Source organism: Abramis brama, assembly GCF_963993115.1.
Source record: "Abramis brama genome assembly, chromosome: 5".
Taxonomy (NCBI): domain Eukaryota; kingdom Metazoa; phylum Chordata; class Actinopteri; order Cypriniformes; family Leuciscidae; genus Abramis; species Abramis brama.
In genome coordinates this window covers 14,131,593-14,145,362 of record NC_139967.1, presented here as the reverse complement: position 1 = coordinate 14,145,362, position 13,770 = coordinate 14,131,593, and the positions used below count along the sequence as shown (strand labels likewise).

Genomic DNA, 13,770 nt, shown 5'->3' with positions numbered 1-13,770 from the left:
GCCCTGCACTTTGAGACTTTAGCTCCTCCCCTCAGAACATAAGAGATCCACCTGCCGTCCATGTCTGATCCCTCATGAGACTGAACCTACAGCGCTGGAGCTGCGCAAGGGTCCAGGGTTAAAGAGTTTATAATTGCCCCTTAGTGCATGTGTAAATGTGATATGAACCAGAGATTGTGTGTGCATCTGCAATTGAGTGTTTCTGCTGGCTTTCTCTCTTTAAAGTACACCATTTGTATAACATTCACTATCATCTAAGGTTTTGGGGTAGATAAGATTTTTTCAAAATGTTTTTGAAAGAAGTTAAATTTAAAATATGTAAAACATTTTTTTTTTTTTTTTTTAAACACTAATATTTTAAAGTATCAATCCAATTTAAAATAACTTTTCTATTTTAATATGTTTAAAGTGTAATTTATTCCTATAATGGCATGAGCTAAATTTTCAGCAGCATTACATTACAATCTTCAGTGTCACATGATCCTTCAGAAATCATTCTAATATGCGGATCTGGTGCTCAAGAAACATTTATAATTATTATTATTATTTTATCTTAATATTTTTGATCAGTTTCTGACTGGATTTTTTGTTGAATAGAATCTTCAAAAGAATATCATTTATTTGAAATACAAATCTTTTGTAACAATAATGTCAATGTAATGCATCCTACGTAGCTGAATTGAACAAAAAAAAACAACAACATATTGACTCCAAACTATTGAACGTCAATGTATTCTACAAAGTTCTGTCATGAAACTCTAGATGGCGCATGCTGATGTCTTTAACTCAATCCACTTGCAAACATGTTGCATCTATAGGCCACAGCTGATTGGTTCCTGCAGTATCAGTAGCCAATGTGCTTGCTGCTCAACCTTCAAATACTTGGTCAGCGTCTGCTGTAGCAGTTTACAGAAGCAGTGTGTCTTACTTGCTCATAGCAGCGTGTCGTGTATGAATTGGCAGTAGCATGTCTTGTACTTGCTCTGCAGCAGCAGCAGTGTAGCAGATCTACTGTATTCCGCCAAGACCAAACACATTAACATTGTCACATTCATTGCCATGCCACACACTCCTAGAGCTGCCATGACAGAACTATTGTTTTTGCATTCCAAAGTTCATTTTAACTTCTTTTTACGCTTGAAAAGTGTTCTTTCTTTAAAATAAATGCCATATGGTTTGATATTTAGCTATCTAATGCAATGGCATTCATGCATTTTAAGTTTGACATTAAGTGTCCCTTTTTGAGGCCACTGTAAGATGTGACAAACTGTATTTTCTGAGGGATTATTAATATGGTTCATATTCTGAGCGGTGTGATGAGAGGTTCTGTCTGTTACATCCTGTTTGTGTGTATTTCAGGTTTGTGCTGAAAGGATTTGCGTGCTGGAAAAATGAACAGCTTCACCTGCTGAAATCAATAACCAATATGGAGCATTTGGTGGCGCACACCTGGCTGCGGAGATTCCCACTGGATCTTCCTGAGTGTGTGGCGTTTGTTATTGAGTGCTAGAGTGTGATTGTGTCAAAGCGGAGAGTGTCATTAAGCTACAGACAGAGATTTTTCAGTGTGAACGTGTGTGTGCTGTTAAGAGGGACCATGTGGCACACACAGTCAGCAACTTACCTGCCGCTTCCCCACCTGCTCTGCCGACCTCTGAACTTTGCTCTGTGTTGGCTGCTTGTGTGGTTGATGTGGTCAGTCTCCATGGCAACAGCACTGACCTACCAGCCCACAGTAAACACAGCACTTGGCAGACTAAGGGGGATGCGGGTTGCTGTGGCAACGGAGGGTCTGGGCCCTGTGGATCAGTATCTGGGTGTGCCGTACGCTTCCCCGCCTGTAGGAGAGAAGCGCTTCATGCCGCCCGATGCTCCGTCGGCCTGGTCCGTTGTACGGAACGCCACCCGCTTTCCTCCTGTCTGCCCACAGAACATTCGCAATGCAGTGCCCGACATCATGATGCCCGTGTGGGCCACCTACAACCTTGACACGGTCGCGACGTACCTGCAGGAGCAGAGTGAGGACTGTCTGTACCTGAATATATACGTACCCACAAAAAGTGGTGAGTACCTACAAATGCAAAATGCACACACACATTCCTTATTTCATATACAGAACATTACTGGTTCTGGTTCTTGGTTTTTGGTTTCAACAATTTTTACATTTTATCTGATATTTTATTATTTTATTGTAATATTCCTTGAAGAGAATCAGTTTATTCAGATGGTTCATGTAACTGAACAGATCTTAAAAAAAAAGAATAATCAGTTCCTGTGCTGCATTTTAGATCTTATTTTTATTGCTTATTTTATTAAAAGCTGCATTTAAACAAACATAGGATGTATTCTATTTTCATTATTGTATTCAATGTACATTTTTCTGTTTAAGTTTACGTTTTTTTTTCCTTCAAAAACCCTTTTTGCATGAAATAAAAATGAAACAATTAAATAATCATATATATATATTAAAATAGGCAGTATATGATATATATATATATATATATATATATGTATATATACTGCCTGTTTAAATGTGTTTAGCTAATTTTTGTTTGTAACTTTTGTTAGTAAAAATTACACCCTGTTCAAAAGTTTGGGGTCGGTAACAAAAAAAAATTGAAAGACTCTAACGCTCACAAATGTTGCATTTTTCTGATCAAAAATACAGTAAAATTAGTAATATTGTGAAATATTGTGAAATAATAATATTTTAAAATGTATTTTATTCCTGTGATAGCAAAGCTGAATTTTCAGCATCATTATTCCAGTCTTCAGTGTCACATGATGATCCTTAAGAAATCATTCTATTAGGCGGATTTGCTGCTCAAGAAACATTTCTTATTATTATCAATGTTGAAAACAGTTGTGCTGTTTTTGTGAAAACCGTGATATAGTTTCTGTGTGTGTGTTTGTTCAGAATTTTTGATACAAATTTAAAAGAGCAGCACACATAATGCACCGAGATAGACTTTTTATTGTAATCTTGGATGTCAAAAATAAAAAATAAAATATTCCACTTCAGCTCTGTTATGTTAGCTTAAAAGCACTACAATCCTCCACGGATCATCTTAGTTCCTGTCTTCCTCAGCCTTTCTAAGCTACATCAGAAGCTTCTCTGATATCCAGTTCAGTGCCTATGGCCAGAATCCACTCTGTGCTTTCCTTGCAGTCTTTAAGTCCACTGGAGTGAACGTTTAGAGCACTGTTTTGGCCTCATTTGGAGGAAATAGCTGATTTCTCCTAGTAAAATGTTGAAAGCTTTATTATTGCAGGGTTCAGGAAAGTGAACCCCTGTTTGGTTTCACACAGTAATTTAGAGAGGAGTCCGCTGATCTTTTATACATTCCCCACTTACACACGTACACAGAACCCGCAACACACACAAACACACGTTTCTCTGCGGTCTAGTTTCTATCTGCTCTTCCAATTTATCATCTCTCTCTCTCTCTCTCTCTAGGTACAAAGAGAACAGGCGACATGTCAGCTGACACAGAGCGTTCAGAGGATGATGGTATGTCCCGTTTTCATCATTCTTTCAGTTGAATCAATTTTTTATGTTTTTTCCTATTTATTTTTATCCCATCGTGGTTAATGCAGGAGAGAATAATCTGGATGATATTTACACAATGTTGCATCATTTTCAGGATGATTTTATAAGGTGGTCCAGTATGTTTTGCTGTGGCTTTGGGTGGTTATAGATATCATATTTTCGACCACTTCTACATATGCAATTATTTTACACTGTTTCTATAGTATTTCAAATCCATAGTCTGTATTACTACATTTTGCCACTTTCCCGTTATGATGTTTGAACAGCAATTCAAACCAATCATTTACAAATGCATCTAATGAATAGACATTATTCACTTGCCTACCGTTATTTGTGAACACTGCATTTGAAGTCAACACTTCACCATAAAATGACTATAATCATTATAATAAATGAAACTCAAAGAAATTGAGTAATTTAAAGGAAGTCTCTGAGGCAGATCTTGGCTGCTTACATTGTTATTTTAGTCACTTTAGTCACAAGATCTCTGTGGAAATTTTGAGCAGCTGTGAAAAACACTTCAGAACACAGAGAGTCTCATGTTTTTTTGTGCACTTCTCTGTGTGTGTGTGTGTGTGTGTGTGTGTGCAGGTCTGAGGGATTCTCGAGATGACCCCCGTCCTGTGATGTTGTTTATACATGGTGGCTCGTACATGGAGGGCACGGGGAACATCATGGACGGTAGTGTGCTGGCCAGCTACGGCAATGTCATCGTCATAACCCTCAACTACAGGGTGGGAATATTAGGTATGTACCATATGGGAAAAGGATTTTAAGCTTTGAAATTTGGTAAAATCTGTATTTAATAAGTGGCCAAACTAATAATAATATTAATAACTAATAATGAATATTAACAAAAACATGTTCATGTTCTGAAGGCAAGATCAACATGCACAAATTAAACATGTCAGCCATTAAAAAAGCATCCAAGTCTTTAGAAGACCTCAGTAATGTTTTATAAATGCTTTGGGGAGCAGATCTGTCCATTACAGCCTCATTCAGAGAAAGTGCTGTTAGTGTGCTTCTTTTCTAAAGAGCTCTGATTTTGTTAAATCTCAGAGAGAAAAGCATCAAAACAACAATTTCCCACTCAGATGTTATCAGACAGAATGTTACCTACAATGAAAGAAAGAGAAGAGAGTTAGAGTGCAGAATGCTCCCATCTTTAGGAATGAAGAAGCTCTGAAGAATGCTCTGATAAGACAGCACAGCTGAACCCTATAAAACAGCAGTCATCTCTGAAAGCAAACAGGCATCTTCGCCTTACATTTACCATCACTGATAACCTGTCGGCTGCAATAAAACCTCTGAATGAAAGAAATGTACTCAAAAGAGTACTCAGTCACTATCTCAAAGACTGTGTCTTTAATAGGCAGAGATCATGTACCCAAATCCAGACTTTACAACAGTTACAGTACAACAGATAGTGACCCGTTAGATAAACTTATCAAAGCTCTTTTGTACATCTTGGACAAAGATGTCCTAAATATCACTGGTAAGGCTGTATGCAGCTCCTAAAGAACACAGCCAATCCCAATGGCTTGCACCAACCCCAACTGGGGGGTCTTGATTTAGCTGCTTAGCAGTTAGCCCCTGCTAGTAGATGTCATAACTACACAACCTGATTGTTTTTTGTTTGTTTTTAAAGCAAAGTATAGCTAGAGTAAAGCTGAACAACTGCCAATGAATGAATGAGAATCTTATGGATGGCTTTCTTTATTCACATTGTACAATTTTGGGCTGCCCCAGACAAAATATGACCAATCGTGGCGATTTATGTGGTTGTGGCTCCTAAACGGTGGTCCTACGTCGTACAGTGAGAGAGGATCAAAGATGTCTGTTGTCACGGTCTTGCGACTAAAGATAGCCTGCGATAATTTTATGACAGTGTCCAAAATGTATCATGATCATCTCACAGTGAGTGTGTTTGCTACTAAGACCCACGTCTACTGACTAGCCCAAAAAATGCAACATGAAATGGCGTATTGATCAACGCGACAAACTTAAAACTACTTATCTCAAGATCCATTTGCAAAATTGGCAAGTTGGCCTCTTTTCCCTAGCCATGACCGTCCATATTCTCCTCTTTCGCTTCCTCCTTTTTTTTAGCGCACATAAAAACCACAATTGCCAAAGTGCGGTTCATCTTGCTCTATTTGTTTACCAATAGCTCATGCTGATGACCTTTTATTCTTCCTTACTAACTTGCGTCATTGCCTATGATTCAATAGGTGTCATCATCGTACAGTCTACGTTCATGTCGTACCCAAGTTTATTAGATCCATGTCGTACAGTGTGATTTGTAATGATCTTATAGGATTGCTGAAATCGCACAGTCGGTAGCAGGCATTTGGTACAGACCTCCTTGGTGGAGGAGACCTGCAGCTTTTTTCATAACGTTTCCGGCCATTTCCAGGTTGTGCAGCAATATTCAGGGTTTAAGGATTTATTTTATGCACGATTACAAAAAATGATACCCATAATCTCAGTGAGACATCTGTTTCTGTTTCTCTAAGCTTCAGTAAATTCGTCCTGTTGTCAGCTGCCAAAAAACACAAAAATAAAACTTTCACTCTCAGGATCATTGATGAATAGTCAAAAAATATTGTTTTTCAAATCTTTCTGTCCTCTCTCTTTATTTCTGTACCAGGGTTTTTAAGCACGGGTGACCAGGCCGCTAAAGGGAATTATGGTCTCTTGGATCAGATTCAGGCTCTCCGCTGGATCAATAAGAATATTGGATATTTCGGTGGTGATCCAGGCCGCGTGACCGTATTTGGCTCAGGAATCGGAGCATCCTGTGTCAGTTTGCTCACTCTTTCACACCATTCTGAAGGTCAGAGATCAGACACCTCAAATAATATTAATGTTTAATGCAACATATAAATGGTAACACTTTAGTTTAGGGTCCAATTCTCACTATTAACTAGTTGCTTATTAGCATGCATATTACTACGATATTGGCTGTTTATAAAGCACATATTAATTCCTTATTCTGCATCCCTTAATCCTACCCGACACCTAAACTTAACAACTACCTTACTAACTATTAATATGCAGTAATTAGGAGTTTATTGAGGCAAAAGTCGTAGCTAATAGTTAGTTATTTGTGAGAATTGGACCCTAAACTAAAGTGTGACCATATAAACATATAATGTCACAGATGCTATGAAATTCTCCTCGCTACTGTTCCAAATGTTTATATATTCAGATCAACATCATTCATGAACATACGTTGAAACAGAGGGACCTGACAGTGAGTACGCTTTGATAAAAACAATATCAAAATATTATTAAATTATAATAATAATAATACATACATTTAAATATCAATGAATTGTTTGGAAAACAGAGATAATGGACAAAAATATGTCCTTTTAAAATCTCCTCATTAGAATCCTGGTAATAAAGTAATTTTCTATAATTATGCTTATTTAATGATACCCTCTGTAAGGCCTTATGGTAATCAGTTAAAGGTGTGTATTACCTAGTACATAGTGTATTTCTGCAGTCCGTAACTGCTGAGACAGCTGCCTCTGCAACCATGACCACTGTCACATTCGAGTTTCCGTTACCACGGTAATCTCTGCTGTAACCATGGTAACTTGTCTCCTGCCTCATCAGCCTTATCCCTCTGTTGTGGGCCTCAAGTGTGTGTAGGTGTGTCTGTCACTGCAAGGCGTGTGTGCAAAGAGTGTTTTACAGAGATCAGAGTCAATCGCACACGCCTGCAGGGATATTGATCCTACATCATCGTTTTGCTTCGCTGTACAGTACTGATAACTCCTCTTCCTTTTCATCTCTTTCTCTCACTGTTTTGTATTCTCCCTCCCTCTTTTTGTCAGTTTTTGAAAATATGACGCTGATCCCCCTATTTCATAGCCTAATGATAGTTCACGCATGCATTTGCTGATACATATAGTTTAGCAAACCCTGATTTTGTACATACTGTATAATTTCATAGCTCTTTTCTCACCGAATGCATTTACAGCCAGAATAAAACCCAGCTGCACTTCTAGGTGGTTGTGTATTTTAGGACACCTCCACCAAAACTGGTATCTGTTTCCTAGAAATCCTGCTTTCTTACGGAAAACCACATCTCTGTTTTTGTCTAAATTGACTGTCACTAACAATTTTTGCAGTTATTGCTCCAGAAGAGAGTGTCCTTTTTTTTGTGGGGACCGCAGAACAGGTCATCCCCGTTGAGCAGACATTATTTTTCAGTGTGTATAGAGTGAGGTCAGGGGTGGCAGACTGCACCGCTACTGTTGCTATATCATTTATGGAGATGTTCAAAATGATTGGACTTAAGCTACAACCCGTTCTCTCTACCCTCCATACATTTAACTGTGGTTTGTACGGTTTTGTTGCTTCTCTGAAATACACTGATACTAAGTCATTAAGACTTAAGCTCTCTTTAAATTATTCTGACTGTTCCAGACCGAGTGAAATATGCAGCATGACTTCAAACAATCAAAAATCAATTTTACTGTTCACTAGAAAGTCTCTGCTACAGAAGAGGATAAAGGATAAAAAGGATTAAATCTGCATGTAGATTCCGTTTCATTTTGTATGCCAGAGCGTTGGATTGAGTAAAATAATATTTTCTACATGACAGCGATAGAGGAAATTTCAGGAAAAAAAACTCTTCCTCTTTTTATTTATTTATTTCATTTTTTGGTTTATTATCTGATGTGAGCATTTTGTGACACTTATTCATTCATCCACTCTATCAAACAAGAGTCTAATTTATTTGATATTCTTTTATACTATATGCTAACATAAGTTGCAGTACCATCTAAAGCAAGGGTTTTTAAACTAGGATACCAAAGATTAGATATTATAATGTTGTTGTTTTGTTTGTTTTTTTCAACACAGTTTAAGGTTTATGCACATGAAATTATTCTAATAGTGAGTAGAAAAAGATATACTGTCTTACTTAATACTGGTAAATATTTCCACATAATATTTAAATTAGCTTTGATTTTACTGTGACACAATAAAGGCTTTAAAAACAATTAAAAAAAAAAACTATATAATAATATAAAATATATTAAAATTATTTCTTTTTAAGAACAGCATGTTATCACACCTAATTTTTTAATGCAGTACAAATGGGTCTTTATACTCTACATCATATTTATAGTCATTTGCTAAATGAAAATGAAAACCCCTGATCTAAGACTTTTTTATTCAGCTTGATACGTTATTAAGTGTACACTGGAAGCTTCAATACCAGGGTTTATTCCTTGTGTGTGTAAGCACACTTGGCAATATAGCTCTTTCTGATTCTGATAATAGCTGACTTGAGCTTCAATCCCCGAAATTCAGGAAAATTCAGCTCCCATCTGGTGGGTGATTGGCATGTTTTACACCAAGCAGAGCATCCCAGTAGGATGTAGCTGTTGAAGTAGTTTCTCTTCACTGTTTCCTTGTAGAGTAATTTGCATGAGTCAGAAATGCATGTGCTAATTACGGAAGGCTTGTCTTGGTTGAAATGATGTGGTAGAATTGATTAGAACAGAAATGTTTTAGTCACCTGATCAAGGTTGGTGAAACTTGTTTACACGAGTCAAGGCACAAGCTCATCACAGCAACAGTCCTGCTGGAGGAATCAGGGGTTAAAAGTGTTTTGCTGAAGGCCACAATAGTGATGACTCATGGCTCGTGCTTTGCAGAGAACATCTGATGATATTTGACTGTCATGATATTGTATTCTAGGCCTATCAAGTTTGGGATTAGTGTCTCTATAGACATGTTAGCTGTCCGATATCTGTAATCGCTGTCTCAGAGGAGATAGTTGAATGTGAAATATTAAATGATAAAAAAAAGCCCACCCCCGACCAGATGGGAGTTAGCCAACTAATATTATATTATCTAACTGATTACAAAACTGTGAGTGCAGTTGAATATGAAGCATCAAACTTAAGAAACTAGAACAGAATTTATTCAATTGGAACATATGACAGAAACTGTATGGTCAGGAAAAAATGGCACCATAAAAGCAAAAATGACCCTGAAGATCAATTGCCCCTTAATAAAAAAGTTCATTTCTAGCAATGGACCAAACAGATTATTTGGCACATGTAAGAAGAAATAACCTGCCCAGCATGTACTGATACTGTATACAATCAGTATCAGGATACACAGAGTAAGCCCAGCATGTGGATGGACCCGTCTTTCATGACAGATGAAAGATATTGCAACTCTGCCCTTTGAGGATACTAATATAATTACTGATCTGGAATATTGGCATGGCATTTACGGTTTTATTTTCTTCTGACATTCCCTGTTCTCTCTCCAGGTTTGTTCCACAGAGCAATCATTCAGAGCGGCTCAGCACTGTCCAGTTGGTCAGTGAACTATCAGCCTGTGAAATACACGCGTCTCCTCGCAGAGCGTGTCGGCTGTAATGTCCTTGACACACAAGTAAGATGATTGTTTTCATTTGATTGCTGATTGATGGTTATTGAGTAATTAAGGAAGGGGCGACAATGCAGTTGTGAAATTTGATTGGTTGCCTGTGTAATAATTTATTTTTAACTTTATTTTAGTGTCTACATTTTAATGACTAGCAATTTTTTAGCAGTTGTGTAGGTGTGGAGGCAGATATAATGGTTGTGTTTTTTATGCAGGACCTGGTCCTCTGCATGCAGAAGCGTAGCTACAAGGAACTGGTGGAGCAGGAAATTCAGCCAGCGCGCTTCCACGTGGCCTTTGGCCCGGTCATTGATGGTGACCTCATCCCGGATGACCCTGAAGTGCTCATGGAGCAGGGGGAGTTCCTTAACTATGACATCATGTTGGGCGTTAACCAGGGCGAGGGCTTCCGCTTCGTAGAGGGTGTGGTGGAACCAGAAGAGGGCGGAGTTTCTGGCTCGGATTTTGACTTCACAGTATCTGATTTTGTGGACGGTCTCTACGGTTATCCAGAAGGGAAGGACACTCTCAGAGAGACCATAAAGTTTATGTACACTGACTGGGCCGATCGAGACAATCCCGAGACCCGCCGCAAAACCCTCGTGGCCATGTTTACGGATCACCAGTGGGTGGAGCCAGCTGTGGTGACGGCCGACCTGCATGCACGCTACGGTTCTCCGACCTTCTTCTATGCATTCTACCATCACTGCCAGAGCCCTATGAAGCCTCCATGGGCGGACTCGGCACACGGTGATGAGCTCCCCTATGTGTTCGGCATTCCGCTTATTGGTCCCACTGAACTCTTTCCCTGCAACTTCTCCCGAAATGATATCATGCTGAGTGCCGTCGTTATGACCTACTGGACCAACTTTGCAAAGACCGGGTAAAACAGAACACTCTCTAAAATAGCACAAGCAACCAATCAAAGAAATATGCACAATTAAGCAACACAAAGTGAAATAATATCATTGACAATACAACAACAACAACAAAAAAAAGGGTCAAAGATTTTTTTTTTGTGCAAATATTATTTATACATGCCACTCTGTAATCAGTTATGCAATCATTAAACAAAAAATAATTTTGTTCACAGTCCAGTGCGTGAAAAAATGCAGTAAAAAGGCATTATATAATAGTATTTACACCATAGCACATTGCCACAATACAACAGGCTCCCATCTTTCCCAGCCACCAGGGAATGGTAAAACAAGTGTGACTGGTAAACATGTAAACAGTCCCTGTGACCTTGAAGTAGGTCACAGGAAGCATAGCTAGAAACTTGTGGGAGGAGCAATGCTATAAGTAAATTACAATGTAAAACAGGGCATCAGCATTTAAATCAATGAAACAGTGCCTTCTGGTGGAAAGAAAGTGGCATTAAAACAATGCACCTGTAGATACATACTGTACACGTACATCAGCTCACAACAGGGATAGTTCCATATGTTGTTATTCACAATTTGTTTGTGTTGATAAATCTTGTATATGTTTGATATGTGTTTCAAATAATAGCCTACATATTTATTCACTAAATACTGTTCAAAAGTTTGGGGTCAGTAAGATATTTTGAGTCTTGTCACCAGTGAAAACAGTAATATTGTGAAATATTATTACAGTTTTAAATAACTTTATATTTTAATATATTTAATTGATTCCTGCGAATGCAAAGCTGAATTTTCAACATCATTACTTCAATCATGTGTCACATGATCCTTCAAAAATCATTCTGATATGCTGATTTGCAGCTCAAGAAATATTTCTTAGTATTATCAATGTTAAAAACAGTAGTGCTGCTTAATATTTTTGTAGAAATCTTTTGTAAAATTATGTCTGTCACTATGTCATTATGTCTCTATTTAATGCACCATTTGTTTTAAGTTTGCTGTTACAGTTTTCAGAAATTATTGAATAGTACTGAATATGGCTTGATAAAATATAAATTCATTTTAAAATGTACTAAAACAATTAAAAAAATTCAGGATTAAATTGTATAATATTTATATAGTTTATATAGTTCAGATGTAATTAATTAACTGTATGTTTGTGTATCTGTTTGTTTAGGGATCCGAACAAGCCAGTTCCTCAGGACACGAAGTTCATCCACACGAAGGCAAACCGTTTCGAAGAAGTGACATGGGCCAAGTACGGTCCTCACGACCAGCTGTATCTGCATATTGGGCTGAAGCCTCGTGTTCGGGATCATTATCGAGCTACTAAAGTGGCCTTCTGGAAGCACCTGGTACCTCACCTGTACAACCTGCATGACATGTTCCACTACACGTCCACCACCACGCGGGTTCCACCTCTTCTGACCACACACAGCTCTCACAGTGCTACGCTGCGGCCAGGCAACAAGGCTCGTACCCCTGGTAAACAGCCCCCCCAGTCCACAGCACGCAGTGGGCCGCTGGTCATTGCCAATCCGCGCGATTACTCCACGGAGCTGAGTGTCACGATCGCTGTGGGAGCGTCGCTCCTCTTCCTCAACGTCCTGGCCTTTGCTGCGCTCTACTACCGCAAGGACAAACGCAGTCGGCAGGACACACCCCCTCAGTCCGCACCTCAGCGCCAGACCCCGCCCAATGACCTCAGCTACACACCCACCTCCATCTCTGGGGGTAACCCAGAGGAGGGGTCACTGTGCGACCCCCTACGTTTGACCCCGGCGTCATCTCCACGGGATTACGCCCTCACACTCCGCCGCTCACCGGATGACATTCCGCTCATGACGCCCAGTTCTGTCGCCATGACTCCAAATAGCGGCACTATGACACCCAACACAGTTAGCTTGACACCCAATAGTGTTACCATGACGCCCAACACCATTACCATGTCACCTAATTCTTTGATGGGGTATCCCAGCATGCACCCTTACAACACCTTCACACATGGATACAACTCCACCAGCCTGCCCCACCCACACTCAACAACACGTGTATAACATGCAACAGAAACTCCACACGGCAACACACAACACTCACATCCCACAAATCCTTACAACACAATCACAGCAACTGATTAGCCTACTGTAAAACCAGATCAATCCGGTGCAAACTGTTTAGCAGTATTCGAAAGTACAATAGCAGGTGAAACTAATAATAACATGAGCACAATCACCTCTGATTTAGGGCACTAATGAAACAGAAACATCAGAAACAATCACATAAACCAGAAGGAAATGAACAATATAAGCCAGAAGGAAGTGTCACTGTCTGCAGCACACTAGTACGGCTCAGTATGAACGCACCGCTTCACGTCTGACCTATGTCTATACAGACAATATTCACGTTATATGAGCAGTTAAGAAACTTCTCTGTGGAATAAGAAAGAACGAGCAGATTACCTGGAGGGTGAGCTGTAGTACCGCTGCTGCCTCTAGGTGGTGCTGCAAGACTCTAAAAACCCTGCAGGTGGTTTGATCCGCAAGAACAGTAGGGGGCGCTGGAGTCCCATCAGTGGTTCACCACTATGAACCAAGCAAGCACTTATTCTAAGATATGTAATAATAATAACCTGTAATAACAAACATATTAATGGCTATTGTACAGTATAACATATATTAACGTCAATGTACAGACAGCTTTTTTGAATGTGTCAGAAAAAAATTATTTCTAATCGTTTTTAAGATCAGATTATATCCATAGCAAAGAAGGTCATTTGAAGCCCAGAATGATTTTAAATCCTAAACATTTTTTCTTTCTTTCTTTATAATCGCAAAAAATGTACTATTTTATACCACCTCTCTCTCTCTCTCTCTCTCTCTCTCTCTCTCTATGAACGGGTGAATTGTGATGGCTATT

General features: G+C 39.0%; 1 protein-coding gene across 1 annotated transcript; it reads left to right on the top strand.

Moving 5' to 3' along the window:
* Window positions 1-1,459: 1,459 nt before the first annotated feature.
* Window positions 1,460-13,042, top strand: nlgn3b (neuroligin 3b). The gene is made up of 7 exons (XM_084114446.1): window positions 1,460-2,063; window positions 3,458-3,511; window positions 4,142-4,297; window positions 6,201-6,386; window positions 9,855-9,979; window positions 10,186-10,853; window positions 12,032-13,042. The coding sequence occupies exons 1-7, from the start codon at window positions 1,598-1,600 to the stop codon at window positions 12,909-12,911; spliced, it is 2,535 nt and encodes an 844-aa protein (XP_083970572.1). The 5' UTR covers window positions 1,460-1,597; the 3' UTR covers window positions 12,912-13,042.
* The last annotated feature ends 728 nt before the right edge of the window (window positions 13,043-13,770 follow it).